The sequence below is a fragment of the Pithys albifrons genome, chromosome 2 (genome assembly GCF_047495875.1).
Source record: "Pithys albifrons albifrons isolate INPA30051 chromosome 2, PitAlb_v1, whole genome shotgun sequence".
NCBI classification, from domain to species: Eukaryota; Metazoa; Chordata; class Aves; order Passeriformes; family Thamnophilidae; genus Pithys; species Pithys albifrons.
Window position 1 is genome coordinate 60,522,585 of NC_092459.1, and position 17,776 is coordinate 60,540,360.

General features: G+C 37.5%; 1 protein-coding gene across 6 annotated transcripts in view; it reads left to right on the forward strand.

Annotated features, from left to right (window-relative positions):
* The window catches only part of ADGRG6 (adhesion G protein-coupled receptor G6), a 110,582-nt gene that overhangs the window by 62,885 nt on the left and 29,921 nt on the right, over window positions 1-17,776 (forward strand). For all 6 annotated transcript variants that reach the window (XM_071549195.1, XM_071549196.1, XM_071549197.1 and 3 more), the window contains 8 exons: window positions 426-511; window positions 1,773-1,825; window positions 1,905-1,958; window positions 11,088-11,230; window positions 11,911-12,025; window positions 15,156-15,217; window positions 16,647-16,854; window positions 17,333-17,498. In XM_071549195.1, coding sequence (XP_071405296.1) covers window positions 426-511; window positions 1,773-1,825; window positions 1,905-1,958; window positions 11,088-11,230; window positions 11,911-12,025; window positions 15,156-15,217; window positions 16,647-16,854; window positions 17,333-17,498 — 887 coding nt within the window. The remainder of the gene's footprint in view (window positions 1-425; window positions 512-1,772; window positions 1,826-1,904; window positions 1,959-11,087; window positions 11,231-11,910; window positions 12,026-15,155; window positions 15,218-16,646; window positions 16,855-17,332; window positions 17,499-17,776) is intronic.

Consider the following 17,776-nt stretch of genomic DNA (forward strand, 5'->3'; position numbering starts at 1 on the left):
CAGTGGTTCAGTTCTGGATTATAACAATATGACTAAGAACAGAATTTATCCATATTTACAGACTTCATTAATTGTAATAATTTTCTAAATTCATGGCAGTTTCATGATCTTGCTTTTGCACACCACATTAGAGGCATATGCAAAATAATATTTTTATATGTGTTGTCTGTGAGTTTCCATGTTACATTTCAAGTATCTCTGAAAATATGGAGGGGGGGGGAATCTTACAAAAATCAACAGGACTAGTGAGAAGGGGGCCAAACCTACAGGGCTTTTTCACTTCAAACTTTATAATGCCAACAAAAGCCTCAACTGCCCTTGTATTTGAGGTTCAGACCAAATATTAATTATGAAACTAAAGTCTTATTATTAAAAAGGTACATTTCCTCAGTTTCTAACATAATGATGCTGTTTTTAATGGACAGGTGGGCTATTCTACAGAATATCTATAACTGTCTTTAGTTCCAACTCCAACTCAGTGTCAAAAGTACATGATGTCGTTGCAGAATGGGTAAGTTTTCTTTCATGTAAGAATCTCTTAACAGTTGGAAAAGGCAAAAATAGACTACCAAATAAACTCTTAATATGTGTTCTCTAAATATCTTTCTATAATTGATTTGTGCAGTAATGATTTCAGCTCTAACTGAGGCTCTTCAGGCTATGGATAAAATTTTGAAATGTCTCCACTGTACTAACTAGCTTCTTAAGAAATGTAGATATTAGATGACACTTTGGAAAGTATGGAGAAATCAGAATTGTCTGCTGAAAGAGGTAGATGTCTGAGTTCCAGCATCACTACACATTCTGCCCAAATGGTAACATGGTTTGGAAGTTATACTGTGAAAGAAATTATTTTTTAAAAAGCCAAGTAGTGTTGACTTGTGTGAGGCAACAAACTTTTCCAATTTATCCTAATGTTCTCTACCTTGGAAGTTTTCTGCCATGGGTCAGTTGCTGAGGCTTCTAGTAGGTTCTGTTTTTAAACCCATTTTAGCAGACATAAGCTTCTTTCTGGGCCCTCTGGGTGAAGGATTCTTAAACTTCTTGCCTCTTAAAGTTCTTCCTGTTGGAATATAGATATTCTCTGTCTTTTTTGACAATTCACAAAGTCACACTCACACAATTTGTAAGTAGTCTATATGAACTACTTACATGAAAATATTTCATGGATATATGACAACTATTATTTTTCTTCTTTCAGAAACTAAGGAAACCACTGATAGTAATCTACAAACCAGAAGTGCAAAGTACTTTAGGTGCCTGAGCCAAATAATGCAGAATGGTGTCACTTGGCCCTAGCAAAGTATGCAAAAGTATCTTTTGGGAGGAAAACTGAGCAGCCACTGTGCACTCAAAATTAATAGTACAAAGGTCTGAAAAGAAGATGATCATAAGTTTGAAGACTTCGAGGTGAAAATTTACCTGGTAGCTTTGTCAGGAAATCTATTCTTAACAAAGTGTTTTTGAGAATTTAAGACGTGTAAGAGAGGGAGAAAAGGAAAAGGTCAGCATCCTGTGTACTCACCTATTCACTGTGTCATGACCTTATAGAGATTTCCTTCTGTCCATAAAAAAGGCCACATTTCTCACTACCAGTTGTACATCTAATACAGCATTCACCTCACTGAAATGTGAGAGTGTTCTCTTTGCTTGGCAGAACTGAAGGGGATTTCTCAAGGGACAAAAGGGTGAAATTCTAACTCTGCCTCAAGCAACAAAGAGCCTCATTATCATCTCACCATTCATGTTATCAATGTCTTCCTGTTTTTCAGCTGAACCGTACTTTCCAGAATTGGAATTACACTGTATATGTGGTCAATATCAGGTAAATTAAGGAGGAATATGTTTATGCTGTATTCCTTTGGAGAATTAGCCCACCCTAATTAATGTCTATTCCTTTATAGCATCTACCCAGGCTCCATAAAAGAGAGAGCAAGAGAAAAAAGAAGTATTAAAAGGTAACATTTTAACATACATTTTCTCAATAGAGGCAACAGCTGCTGTTACAAGTGGCTTTACAACAGGTTTTATTGTCTATTTTTGGATTTACTGTCTATTATTTGGCTTATGCTGCAAGTCTGTAAATACATGACTACTGACAAACTGAGTCTTCTGTATGTGTTTATAAACTTAATACTGGTTATCATGTTTGTTTTGGTTTAAACCTCCTGAGCTTTAAACCTTAACAGATCTCTTTTTGAGACCTCAGGTTTCATCTGTCACAGAACTGAAAAGATATATGATATTTAAGTTGTATGGCAGACCCAGCTTTCGTTAGCAATGAGCTTTGGTACACTGTTATCTGTCCACCCTGACTGCATTTGTTTTCTTTAACCAGAGCCTTTTGAGTTAATAGACATCTTAGTATATGCAAAACACCGAAAAATCATGTTAGAATTGAAAGCCAAACTAGTGTGAGTTAAACTATTTACCATATGCTCTCATTTCCTGACTTCTGCTGGGCTTTGAGGCGCTGGAGTTGGAACAACCTCAAAGGCAGCCAAAGAAAGTTAAATGGGTCACACCCCCTGAAAATTTGGCCTTCAAGGGTTTCTGTGAAAGCAGCAGGCTGATTTGTGAGGGATGTATGGGGAGGGAGGGAATCTTAGAACCAAGTTAAAGAGAGGAAACCAGAATATAATTAGTCTTGTGAGGATGGGGCAATTAGTGGGTATGGGATGTATCTGTTTGCTGTGTAGGCAAAAGTCCCACAGAAAATGGCTTTAACTGCTGACTGTTGAGAACTATCATGATAATGGCAGTAAGAGCTGGGCTTTTTAATATCAGAGATAGCCTGGTTGTCTTAATTTACCATCAGGAAGCAGCTAGTGATGCTTCCAATTTTCTACAGAGTTTACCTAGATGTGAAAAGATCTGTAAAAAGTAGTACCTTATCCCCACATAGCCACAGCAGACTGACAGCTTTTATTGGGAAAACTGGTACACTGTAAGCCCAGTCTCTGAATGGGCTGTTTTGCTGCTTGACCTAAATTTGCAGTAGGGTGTAGTGATGTGGGTAGGATTTTTTTTCACACTTCTAAATGATATGGTTATGCCAGCAATGCCTTTCAAGTGGAGACCATGCCTCAGGTCTTACCAACAATCCAAGACTGCTGAAGAATTTTAAGCTTTCCCCATCCCTCTTCCTGCATCATTTATGAGGCTAGTAGCCCATCTGCACACCTGATTTCTTCTCATCTCACCTTCCCACGATCTTGTCCTCAGATTTTTTTAGTTGTTCCTGGTCTAGTAAAAAAAAGGTGAAGAGGAAGAAATTAATAATTTCCCTTTCCCTTTCCTTTTCCTCCCTCTTTTGACATACAGTCAATATGCTGCTAAATTACTACTCATAATGTATTGCTCTTACGGGGAAGTAACCCCATTTCTATTTATTTTGATCATCATATGTAATTTCAGAGGCAGTGGAATTAAGTGTTCATAATATGTCATGAAGTTTTTCAAGGAAGGCCTGGTCTAATGAGTCTTCTCATAGGCTCTAGTACCCTTTGTGTTAAGGTCAGCTGGCACTTTGTCATGATTCTGAATAATTTAGTGTAAATGCTAATCATGTCACACAAAATGTTGATGTTCTCCAGATAATCAGGAGTGTTATGCCATGAATGTTTTCTTAGAAAACAAAACTGAAAAAGAAGCCAAAGATTCAGCCCAACCTAGAAAACCAGTTGTGGTAACACAGGGATAACTAAAAATTTAAGTGAGCTACATGATACATGACTAATGAAAATTACACCTCTTACACATTGTATATGCACATACACATATATAGAAGTATATATACACAGGATTTTTGCCCTTTTTCATATATCTCTCATGTCTTGCATACATTTCCATGCACATTATTTACCTCTTACAGGAGAAACATTTGGGAAAAGTTGGTTGAAGCAGCTTTAGGTCTTAGCTCTTGTCAGTATATATCTATGCTTATGCATCGTTCCTTTCTGAAACAAAAGAAGGATCAGCTTCACAGTAGTCTTCAGTGTTCCTGGCTTTAGTAACCACACTGCCAGTTTTTTGAAGTTACTAGATTTTGTGAGGAAGAAATCTGTTGAATTTTTGAAGATCCAGAAAGCAAACGTTTTTCCCTACTGCTTCCTGTTCATTGCTTTCAAGATTCTTTGTTAGGTTTTTCATTTTCTTGGATTTTTCTTCGAAAATCTGACAAGACAGTAGGGTAGCATTTGAGAGCATAAAAAAAATTAACAAGTTTCAGTTAGAAGTTCTTAATACCTGATGGAAATAATGGTAATTTATCACTGCCCAGATAATCCACTGAAATGTTACGGGTGAGTTATCATATGTAACTTGCTCACAGTGTAGTTTCATGCAGTTGCTGTTAATTAAATACTCCTAAAATATTTCTGTGAATAGTTGTCCAAATATTTTCTTATTTCTCCATTTTGGATAGTTAAGAAAAAGTCTGTTGCAGTCTTAGACATTCTACTATTTCCTTTAGGTTTTAAGGGCTTCTTATTCTATTTACTTTCATATTGATCTGAACAGAAGTTCAGTCCACAATTAAAATTTAAGACCTAACCCATAACTATCATGGCTTTAACTTTATCTTTTATAGAATTGAACATACTCGTTCTTAACTCTAACTCACTAAGCCTTATTTCCCTTTTCTGAATTTTCCACAAGATCATAGCCTTCTTATTTCTGAGACACTATCTTAATTCTTGAAAATTGCCCTTTGAGAAGGTTTTTCCTCTCTTTATATGAATTTATATTCTTATCATTCCGATCGCATACATTTGTTTTTCTTTACTTTTGGATTCTTATTTTATAGAGCAGTAAAAAAAAACCAAAAAAACCTAACAAATCAACCTTCCCCAACCTTTTCTGTGTATTTGCTTTGCTTCATCCTAATTCACCACACTGCTACCTTATCAAGGGACTTCAGTTTTTAGTCTCCTCACCTGGTCTTTTTGCATGTGAAAGAGGAAGAATCATTAGAGAGAATGATTCAGAGAAGAAATAGAAGCTGGAAGTGGGAGGTAAGAAGCTGGCTATTTTTGTCACGTTAAAAACAGGTGTTTTCCAAAAACATATTTTAAACTGTGCTACATTCTGGAGAAGAGTAAAACAAAACAAAATTACTGAAGTGGATTGTTGCTCTGTCATTGCTGTCTTCTATGAGCTGCATAAATACAAAGTACACCGTGCTTATTAGGCATTTGTGTACCTGGTGATGAGAGACAGAGTTTGAAGTCCAAAAGTGCATATTTTTATCAGCACCTTTATTACTGAGAATATCCCTGGTTGACACCAGTATATATCAAGTTAATACTTTGGTAGATTATTAACTACTTTAATAGACAGAATTTTATCATGGTTATATTTGACTTTGTGTCCTGTTTAATTTTTTCCTCTGGTCATACTGTTTCCATATCTTCACAAGAGGGCAGCTGTTCAAAATGGACAGGAATTCATAATTATGGCTTATGGACACAGCTCTTTCTTTGTTCCCCATTGTTTTTGCACTAGCCTTTCAAAGTGAAACCCATTTGTGGATTTTATGTGGATAAACTATAAATGTGTTTGTTTCTTTCAATAATTCTTTTCCTCTTTTGACTGCAGCTTTGTCAAAACTTGCTGTGACTGCTGCAGCTGCTTTTCTCAGAGCAGTCCTATTGATCCTAGGTTTTGTCAAATGACTATATAGTGCTGGCTCACGGTAGGAAAACTGGTCTTTAATAAACATCTCAGCTCCCCGGCTTCTCCTTTCTTCTTTTATTTTGCAAGCAATTTTTATAATTGAGGTCCTAATTAATTTATAACTTTTCTCCACTTAACATACAAATAAGTTTTTGCTTGTTCCAACTTCCACGGCTTGATTGTCATAATTTTGGCCTATTTCCAGTGGTCAATTGCTTCTACTATGGGAAACAACATTAATGTTAGTATTATTAAACATCTCGTCCAAATTAAAAACCACACTGGTAGCTGGGTGTGTAAAAGCTACTAAACTTAAACAGAAATCCCTTCTCTTAGGAATGAAAATAGAGAGGAAAGGAGGAAGTCAGAATTTCCCATGCCTAGTCCTGCTTTTTGAAGTCTATGGGAGTTTTGCCACCAGAGTCAGTGAGACACATTCAGGCTCCTGCTTGCTGTGTTCTTGGATGTTGTTTTGCTTAATGTAAAGTTTAATGCACTTAGATAAAACTTATGTTTATTAGATTATGTAGTAGTTTTAGACAGGAGTTAACATCAGAGCAACATAATTTTGCCTTTCTAGTCCTAAGTAAGTGTTAGGCTTTTTACATTCTTTGTAGATTACTTCAAATTATTTGTTATGAAATAATTATGCTATTTTTGTTTAAATGATCACATCTGTGATGTCTACTCCTATTTTAAAAATTTTCTTGGTTTCTGCTGGGGAGTTTTTAGGAATGACTTAGACCTGGCCCATCTGTACGCCTTGCAACTTCAACTTCAGTGTTAGCAAAGGCAGTAGCGGACAGCAGCCTTTATCAGGGCTGACAAACATCTTAAAATGCCACATAATGTGCACATTACATGTAGTATTTCTGTTTGAAAAACCAGCCAACAAAGCATCAAGCAGAATTCCTCAGGTTTCTCCACAGTGCCCTGATGGCATCCTGTGTCCATGACTTGTAAAGAAAACCTTCATCACAGATAGAGGAAGTTGGGAATTCATTTTGAGTGACTGAAGGATGATCCCTTCTTAGTCTCCTGCTGAAGCTGCTTGCTCTTGGTTCACCTTGCATTACTTCCTTTGTCTTTCCACTGACTTTAAATAGATTTAGTGTAGTTCTGACATTGTTAGATGATGTTTTTAGAAAAGTAGTATACTGAGGAATGGGGGGTTTCTTGATTGTTTCAGAATATAGTCCAAGTGTAACCAAAAACTCATTTCAGCAAAGACCAACTGTTAAATGTGAGGGATTCCAGCCATTTCTGTTTGGGTCTTTGCAGCATTCTGTAATAATGAATAGCCTTTATATCAAATTATCACATATTATAAGTGCCTTCTGTTGTAAAACCATAGCTCATTGTATTCCTACACCAGATCTGCAAGGAGCAGAAAGACCCAGAAACACAAGAAACAGGCACAGAGGCATGACCATGGGGCTTGCAGCACTGTTCTGCTACAGTGGTCATTAACTTAAAAGGAAGGCTTACGATGCTTTTATTTTTAATAGTCCAAAAAGTAGCTGCAATTTTTCTTTTTGTGTCCTGAAGTCTCAGATTTTATATTTTAACTATAACATCACCTCCTCCTGAGAATGAAACTCTTCATCCTTGATGTTACTTTGAATGTGTCTGTTAAGCCACATCATATTTTTTTACTCTCTGTTCTGAACATTTTAATAGTATTGCAGTCAAAGTCACCTCAAGTAGGAGTTTATCCACAACTCACATGCTTTTGTAGAATGCTTTTAGTTTCCCTCTACTTCCATGTTTATTTTGTCTCATTGTGTGTGTTTTCTATTTTGTCTGCTCTTTGTGTGGCATCTTCACTGAGTCACTTATGCAATAGTCAGCTCTTTTTTTATCTGTCTGGTGAATGTGAAGAAGTTAGTACTGTTCACTGGTAACTCTATAAGCCTATCTGTGCTCCCAGTCTTGAGTTATAGCTACCCATCGCTACTTGTTTTCAGAGCCAACATAACAGCAAGATTGGTAACATATTTAATGCTGACATCTTAAAACTTTCTAAAATATGCCAAGGCAGCTAGCAGTGAAATTCCCAGTGACTTTTAGTGGAAATTTAGATTCCCTGAGTACTTAGCTTCTTTAAAATTGGCTCTTTATATTCTTTAAATCAAGTAACATTAACCATGAAAGAAATTAATAGTGATTTGTGAAACAGTTTGACAACAGTTATTCAGTATTAGTTCCGCCTGTCTTATACAACAGAAAGGAGAAATATGTATTGCTAATTACCAACCACATCTCTTCAGGTGCAAGACAGTCTATGATGCGTGGTTCACATGGTTTGTTAATCCTTCCTTCAGGCTTCTCGCATCATGTAGCAGTGAGACCACAGCCCGTGTGTAGGCACACTGTCCTGGAATAGCTCTGAGTCACACTGCCAGAGAATAAAGCTGGCTTTGTGGTACAAGCCATGGCAGCACAGGCTCCACCACCGCCTCCTGTGCCTCTGATGAGGGTGCAGCTTTGTAAATTCCTCTCTCTGAGCCAGCTTAGCTCAACAGACCAGGACAAAGTGGGAGAGACACTGCTCTTCCCTTGCTTTTCTGCCTGCTCCAGCTGTCACCATTTCAGTCACAGAAAAGAGAAACATATTTACCTACACCATGGTCCATTTTTTTTAATATCAGCAATAATGCTGTCAGTGCAGGTTACTGTAGATGAGGTGTAATTTGTAATTCATTACTGTTGTGAGATCTCTCTGCTTTTATATGGTATGCAGTAAAAAAATTTAAGTTGGGTTTAGCAAATCCAGTGACACCAGCAGAGCATGGCAGCATTGCCATTTATTTGAGCGTAGGCCTACTGTTTCCCAAATCGATAATTTGTTCTTCACTGTTAAAATGGGTTTTTTTCTGTGATCTGAGTGTGACAAAAGTGGAAGGAAGCACTCAGCTTCATATTGCATCAGCTGTCAAGTTAAAAGGTATTTATTTACTTTGGGAAACTAGCATGAGTCATTCTGAAAAGTTTATAGGATTTGTTTTCATCATAATATGGAGTAGGCTCTTATTATAAAGTATACGTGTCTTGCAATCTAAGTTTCTCAGAAAACAAGTAACAGACTGGTTTAAGAGATTATTTTTATTACTACTTCATTATCAATACTTTTCTCTATAATTTTTCAAGATAACTGCAACCAATTCTACCTCATCTATCATTATACATTCTATTTTGGTGCCATTATCCATCTGCACAGTTACGGATACTAAATATAATTCTGGTTAGTTGGGAGTCCTGAGACAGGCAGCTTAGCAGCAGTGATGACTGTTCAGAACTTCTGTTTTGCAGCCAGAATGCTGAGGTAGGGAGTGGCATCACTATATTAAGTTTTCCTCTCTGAAGTAAAGGGAATAGACAAGTGAAGCCAGGATCTTTTAGGAAAAATGGTTAAGTGCCAGGAGACTCTGGGGCTGAAGTACTGAAGGACTGAAGCAATTGGCAGTCCAGTAGGTAATTTCCATGCTTCTGCTAAAAATAAGTGTCGTAATAAACTTGTGCCTTGTAATATATCAGGTATACAGCAAAAGCCTGCTAATGGTATCCACCCTACTGAGACTATTTGCCATATGTATGTTAAACACTCCACAGAAACCAAAGGAATGTTCGGAGGAACACAGTATATCTGGGAGCAGGGCAGGACCAACATGACCAGGGATAGTTGTAATTTCTCTGCTGAAATATATCCATTGGGAAAAAAGCAAGCCAAGCCAGCAAGTGGTCACATTTTTATCTTTCTTCTCGAGCACCATGTTACCAGTAAAAGAGTGAATATGGCAAGAAAAAACAAAAGTGTCCAACTGCAATAAAAGTAAACAACCAGCCAAAAACTACCAAGCAGGGACTGTGTAGATTTATTTACTTATTTCTTTACATCTGAAAAAGTTATGTATGGAGCATTTAGTTCACATTTGTGATTTCTTTATTAGTTTTGCTTTTCTTTTTATTTTCTTTTTCCTAGACTGAGAGGTTGTTTTCTAATGCCAGTTGTTCTAATGCCATTTCACTAATGAGAGGGTACTTCAGAATTATTGGCTAGTTACTCAGTTTTCAGAATGATGCCTGACAGAGAGAGAGTTAAATCTGCCATCTTAGAGCAACATCTGTACACTAAGCTGTAATTTTATACTCTACTAGATTAGGCACCTCTGGAAAGTACAGTTCTGAGCTGTTATCATGAGGATGTCTTTCTGGAAGACTTTTTTTTTAACTGAAGTCCTAGTCTGTCTAGGAAGCAGTACTTCAAAACCCTAGTAACCCTTTTTAGCACCCCTGTGGTTTTTTTGTGCTTCTCTTCTTTCTGTAGACCACAAGACCCCTTTAGCTCAATGTTGGTTTCTTGCATGGGGGCACAGGTGAAAGCAGCTCTGATCAGTGTGTGCCCTGTGCATTGTATGTATGCTGGCAGTGCTGTCGCTTCCCAGGCTGCCAGGAACAGCTCCCATACTGCAAAGGTCTATCTTTATTCAGACTGATGGTTATCCAAGGGCAGGGCTAAGATGAAGACAGCCCAAAGCAGGTTTGCTTTTTCCTTTTTTCCACATTTTGGCTCCCATGGAGATCCAGTGTTCCATGCTTTAGTGGCATCACCTCCTACTAGCCAGAGCCAAGCAATCTCCAATGTGTATTCCCTTATGTCTCAAGAGGAAAATTCTGGGCCTTCCACTGTGAGCTTATTTTCTGTGTCCTGCTGGAGCTGCTTTGCCTGTTCATGATTTCCCTTCCAGAAAAACTATGCTTTTGGACAAGGGTGGGGACTGTTTTATTTCTCTTACAGGAAAGCAACTTGGGCACTTTGAACTACTTCTTGTGCCCAAGAAAGTAGCAGCGGGCTACAGTACAAAAGAGCTATTAGTGCTCAAACTTGAATTACTCATCTGAGCAACTTGACTTTCCTAATTACAACTAAAAGCATCAAAAGTGTGTCAGGGTGTTTTTCATTCCATCAAAATCTGGAGATTTAAATGCTAGGCATCTGTTCTTAGTTAATCTTCTAGTCTTCCTCTGTAGTCAATGTAGAGGTAGATCCTCGGGAGGATGACTTGTTCCATCCTGTCAAGTTTTGTGAGGTGGGATGAATCAGCTCTTAAGTTCCTAAGCCATCAGCAAACAGATTTTTAAAATTCATTATGGCCCACTTAGAACTCACAACTCTGGTTTCATCTTTTGAAATAATGTAACTCTTCTAAAAACATTTCTTAGCTCTTTTATTGAAATTTCCCTACAATATTTTCTTGCCGTGGCCCTATATATACAAAAATTACTTACAGATAATGTGCAACCTTGTCTCGGTAACACTGTTCCATACTCAGAGTTTGTCAGATATTTTTATTTCCACACATTTGGCCTCTGCTGTTCTGACTCAAACACTGGGGTAATTTTCCTTGCAGTTTTGGTGTTTTGGCTCTTCTGGTTTATAATTCTACAAACAACATCAATTTAGAAGAGGAAGACATCCGACAGAAGCTCATAAATAATAATCGAACCATGGAAGAAGGATATGAACTTCATACTGTGGATGTTGATCCAGTGGGTAAGTAATGTTCAACTTTGTTACACTGCAAATTTTGTTTGCTTGTCTATTAATAAGCATCTTCAGTGGTAAAATAATCTCACATTTCCAAATGGTGTGACTGTTTCAGATTTTAAGTTGTCCCTATAAGCCTCGTTGTTCCACTAAACTCAGAGAGCCATGCTCAAGATATCACTTTTAACACTAACACAGTTGTCGAGATTGCTTTAGTCAGTGTTTTGCTGTCTGGTTCAGAGGCTGGGACAGTTCCTGATAGCTCCTCTGTTACTTTGAGGGTAAAGACTATGTTTTACAGCCAGAGCTAAAATGAGACATTTTGGACCTCCAAGGCCCCTCATCTTCACTTCTCAATTCATTTTGTGCTCCTGTCAGCTGCTGCCCTTAATCCACCTCCTTTTACCTCTCATCTTTTGCCATTCAACTACTACCAGTCAAAGATTGCTCTTCATTTTGGAGAGAGGAGGTGGAGGCTGGTGGAGTGCAAATGGATCCACGTTCAACTCTTTCCCTTGAACAGCAGTAGTATATACAGTCTCCTGTTGTGCACCCTCTACTGCCAGTCTATAGCAAACAACCAAGCATTTCATTTGCTGTAGATTGATTGATGAGCTGGGGACAAGAAATGGAAGATGATTAGATGGAGAATTTTTTTATTAACATAGATATACTCATTTTTACAGAAAAGTGTTTAGCTGAAGAAAACCCTCCAAACTATTTTTGGCCAGATACCAGACCTACTGTGACCAACTTCACATTTTGCCATGGGAGCTCAGTTCAAACTGCATCAAGAACCTGGTAGGTGTTCAAAAGTCTGAGAAGCTGAGTTGCTTCAGATGCCACTTTCTGGTTATATAATTAAACTACATTCTCCATAATGGTTGCCATTGGCTTATATTGTATTTCAAGAAAATTATTTCTGCACCGTAAGATATTATTTGGGTACAGTAAGAGTATGGACTTCATTGGCAAGAGAAAAAGCTCTTCTACAACTTTTGTAGAGCATATTGAGACCCAAAAATAATACATGCTCAAAATTACTATAAAAATAGCACCTTGTTAGAGAACGAAACTACTGTATTCAAGTCATAGAATCATAGAGTCGTTTGGGTTGGAAGAGACCTTTAAAGGTCATCTAGTTCCAACCTCTTTGCCATAGGCAGAGACACCTTCCACTAGACCAAGTTACTCAGAACCCTGGACAACCTGACCTTGAATACTTCCAGGGATGGTCATCCACAGCCTCTCTGGGCAACCTCTTCTAGCATCTCACCACCCTCAGAGGAAAACATTTCTTCCTAATATCTAGCTGAAATCTAACCTCTCTCAGCTTGAAACCATTCACAATTGTCCTGTCGTTACATTCCCTTATTAAAAGTCCCTGTTTTAGTAGCCCCCTTTAGGTGCTGGAAGGCATTATAAGGTGTCCCTAGAGCCTTCTGTTCATAAGGCTGAACAACCCCAAATCTCTCAGCGTGCTTTTATAGAAGAGGTATTCTAGCCCTCTGATCCGCTTTGTGGACTTTCTCCAACAGGTCCACATTCTTCTTATGCTGGTGGGCCCAGAATTGTATGGAGCACTCCAGTTGAGGTCTCATGAGAGCAGAGGAAAGAGGCAGAATCAGTTCCCTTGACCTGCTGGCCACACTGCTTTTGGTGCAGCCCAGGATACGGTTGGCTTTCTAGGCTGCAAGCACGTATTGCCCCGTCACATTGAGCTTCTCTTCAACCAATATACCCAAATCCTCCTCTTCAGGGCTGCTCTCAATCTATTTTCTTCCCAGCCTATATTTGTGCTTGAGATTGCCCTACTCACAAGCAGGACCATGCACTTGGCCATGATGTTTATGTTACTGAAAATGAAGTTTCACATTTGCTACCACTCCACTGCTATAAATAGAAAAAAACTCTATGAATTTGAGATGTGTATTTGATCTAATCTGGAACATCTCATCTCATCAGGGGAAAGTGAAAGAAATTACAAAACAAACATTTTGACAGTAGTTAGTTTTAATTGAACATAGGGATAATCTTATGCTTAAAGATCTAAACTTGCATTTTTAAGGTTTAGGATAAATTTTTCCTAATGTAGGCTTCCTTTGCAAACATCTCTCAAAATACTTATCTCTGTTTCCCATTTGTAAAATGGGAATATTATTACTTCCATTGATATATTACCAAAACACTATGGCTTTGATCTCCTCTGAGTGCCTTAAGTGTGGTTAGGATGATGCAATATTAATTAATTTCTTCAGTATTTACCATTAAATACAATTTATTAGTCTTATCCACCCACATTGCATCTGTAACATGTTCTGAGATGACCAGATCTCTTACTTCTTGAAAACAGTATGGCAACATGGATATGAATCAGCTTTGAGATTCTGTGCCAAGCAGGAAAGCCACCTGCATTATATTTAAATAACTCACTTCCTCAGCCTCTTAATCTCTTAAAAGAACTGATTCTGATTGACTGACTTTTGTTGTAGAATGAGTAGTGCAGAAGTCAAGTTGTTTTCGTGTCAGAACCTCAGAATCATTAAAAATTAAGGTTTCTGGCCTTTGCTGTCCCAGTGTTGCTTATCTTTGTTGTTCATTTGTGATCTACACAATACCATTGATTGTCTGTGTACAGCACTTCCCATAAAAAAAAAATTACGTTGTTCTGCCCTGTGCAGGGCTTTCCTTGCCTCTACCTCCACTAGTTTTTGCAAATATGGAGCACTGATGGGATGTGTTTTGAAAGAAGAGGAAGCTCTTCTAAGTTTCTTCTAGTCCTGTGCATCCCATAGTAGAAAGTGACCTGCTAATGTGCGGTTACAATAATTGTGATCAGCAGAGGAATAATGTTATTTTCTCTTGTGCTGAGTGAAAGGGTAAGGTTTCCCCTTTCACCATCCTTCCTTTTCCATGCTATGATAACATGATTGTCTTTAAAGAAGACTGAGGAAAAAGTGTGTTTAATTTTGGAGCCATTGTTACAGGGTGGCAAAGATCATTAAAGGACTAGAGCATCTCTGTTACAAGAAAAGGCTGGGGGAGCTGGGCACATTATCAATATCTGTAACTATCTGAGGGGAAGGTGTCGAGTGGATGGAACCAGGCTCTTCTTGATGCTGCCAAGCAATAGGACAAAAGACAACTGAACTGGACAAGACAGAAACTGATGCACAGGAAATTCCACCTGAATATGAGGAAGAACATCCTTACTGTGTGGGTGACCAAGCACTGAAACAGGTTTCCCAGACAGGTTGTGGAGTCTCCCTCACTGGAGTGTGCTCCATGATGACCCTGTCTGAGCAGGGTGGTTGGACCAGATGACCTACTGTGGCCTTTTCCAACCTGACCCATGTTGTGATTCTGTAATTCTGTATTTTGCTATGGTAAGGCTTTTTTTTTTTAAGAGAAATCTTTATATCTGCCCCTTACTTTGGATCTAGATCTGAAAATGACCTGCCTTAGTTTTCATGGGTGGCATACATTTGTATCTTCATATAGCTCCTGCGCATATACTTCATATACCTCTTCTGAGAGGTGTTACGTCTTGCAATTGACTTGATCAAAGCAATTTATATCAAGGAGAAATTATAGAAACAGCACCTGACTAGGCATAATAGGGGCATAATTATTTGTGTTAATATTTGGGCCTTTCCTGAAATGCAAGGCCAGAATGTCCACTGAAGCAGTTTGTCAAGTCAGTATTGGAATCAGTCTGAAATTTGTCCAAAAGAACTAGGGTTTCTCTCGGCACTGTCACTTAATTGATAACATATTTTGATGTCAAGTATTCATATTCTGTTTCACTAGGGGCCATGTTGCTAGCAATGTTGTGAATTGAGAGAAGTGAACCACCTGCATAAGAATGATGAAATATTTATGTAATTTTGTTACAGTACTTCACGTGAATTTTGTCATTTTTCCTCTTTAGCTATTTGGGTCTGCAGAATTACACCTCATACTGGGGTCAGCCTGATCTTAGAAATTGCACAGGTGGGTATATTGATGTTGGTCTTTGTCTAAAGGAATATTGTGCTAGACTTTGCTTACTATAATGAAGTTGCATTAAGAAAGAATATCTTTGTTCTTTATACTAAATCTTTCTAAATAATCAGTGCAAAGTAAATAATTAAACCCTCAGGAAGGCACCAAGTTCAATTCAGCTCACCCATTAAAAGCTTTGGATACCAATTACTTAAATAAATCAAACTCTTCAGGCAATTTAAGCAAGACTAGAGGAAGGTGATATTTTGCCTCTATGTGATATTCAAGTTAGGACAAATATTTAAATGTTTCTAATACCTGCAGCTGCCAGGGGAAAGACTCCCACTCTCTTCACTGAACTTATGATCAGACATTTTCAGATTTATTCTCAGTTCTTAAAATACCCCTTGATGTCATTCTGGCCATAAAGGAGTACTAAAATAAAAAGACAACAATTTTATGGCCCCTTTTTTCATACCAGAGCTAATGAAAAGAATACTTTTGTATGTATTTCAGAACACCTACAAGTAAGCTCCTGTTCTGAAATGCTTTCTTGGAGAAGCCTCTTCTTTCTTCACTGTCCTAGGGAGCCTGGCTAGCTGACTTAGTTGATTGAGTACTTGCAGTCAGACTGTATGAAAACATCATGTCTTGTAAAATGAACATTCTACAGTAAATGTACCAAAAGCTGTATTATAAAAAAACCCAAAAAACATTAAAAATTCACAGCCTGTTGCAGACCAAAGAAGGCTGATCTTTCAAAATCTTATTTGCAAATTCTGATAAATCTCAAGTATTTTGATATTGTAAAAAGTTTGCATTTATATTAGTTTTTGTCCAGGTGGCATTGAAATTACAGTTTAACATGTGATTTACACTAATTTTTTGCCACTGGACACATTATCAAACTTTCCTTACCAGGAAGGTTCTTCTCTTGAAATGTGCTTATGTGTCATGCTTGCCAGCCCTCTGATAAGACAACCATCCTCTAAAAGAACTGAAACATGCACAACAGGGTCAGACTTTCCTAAAAGAGTGAATTCTTTTTCAGTAATAGTCATTTTGAATGCATTTGTTTCACTTTAAGAATGAAAATGGTTTTCCCAGTGAAAAAGAAAAGGTAACATAAGAAAAAAAGAGAGAAAATAGGCTGTTTATTCCTTACTTTTTCTTTCCATCAGCTCTTTCAATAATAGTTCTGGTTTACAAACTCAAATCAAAATAAAGAAAAGAAAGACATAGCCGGTGTCAGGCTACAACAGCAGGTTGTAGATACTTTTTCATAAAATTACGAATTTGACAAAATGATAAAATCCTATGTTCATTCCAAGTACCACAGAACATTCTCTAGATTTCAGCAATGAGTATAAAACCTTTTATTTCTGGATTACTTCATGACTGTAATGCATTATTTTGTCTTTTGATTGTATGCTCACAGAAAATGCAGCTGATATAGCAAATCAGCTTCTGAATCTCACTGGTGAAGGCCAGCAGCTAACGTCAGACAAAGTAAATGATGTTGTGCAGAAGCTGAAAAAAATTGTGAACGATGAAGATATTGATGAATCTCTGGGTTCTACTGTGGTGACAATTTTTTCCAATATTCTAACGAGTTCAGATAGTGTATTGGCAGCCTCATCTTCAGAGTAAGTATTTCTGCATTTGAGACAAGTTTTTGAGAACAACCTGCAAGGCTGTAAGGATTCATCCTTCCATGTATTTACAAACAATTGCAGCACAAAAATCAAAACTTTTCTGATTTCCATCAAAAAGAATTTTCCAAATTAGAGACACAAATATTTTTTCTTATACTAAAATTAATGTACATGACAAAGTATTTGGATTAAAAAGAAGTATTCTGATACATGACACAGCGTAGATAGTATTGTTGGAAAATTATGTCAGGACCAATGATAAATAGTCTGATAGTTTCTGTTAGTCAAAACTGTTTTCAAGAGATGCACATAAATTTACAGTCTAAGAGTCTCCTTATGAATACAGAGATGGATAATAAAAACATACTCAATAACAAGAGAATCGTCATGTGATGTAGGGAGCATACATAGCACAGGTGGGTCTTTTTTCTGTATTCCGTCTTTCAAATAATTTTGTTTCTGTTTTTAGGGCTCTAAAAACTATTGATGCCTTGGCTTTAAAGATCCATTTCACTGGACCATCCATGAGTATTTCCACACGAAATCTTGCACTTGGAGTGTCTTCTATAAATTCAACTTCATTCAGAGGTGGTTCTTTCAGTGTCAGTCCACAGAATAATGCGTCTGATTTCCAGGTACGGAACAAGCAGCGGTATTTGAATGTGAAATGTGCCTGTTCCAAGCGTGTTTACTGCGGTCCCTGTGAAACCACTTACGACTCCCAGTTCTCCCCTTACTTTCTATTTCCTTCTTCCTGCAATCATCCAAACAGATTTATGGAGTATTTCCTTGAGTGACAGGAAACACAGATAAACTCATGTTCCATGCAGATAAAAAGTATTTTGCTTATAAATCCAAAACAAATTTGACCTTTTTTTAGTTTTGTGAGGGTTTTTTACTAGCGAAAAAGAAA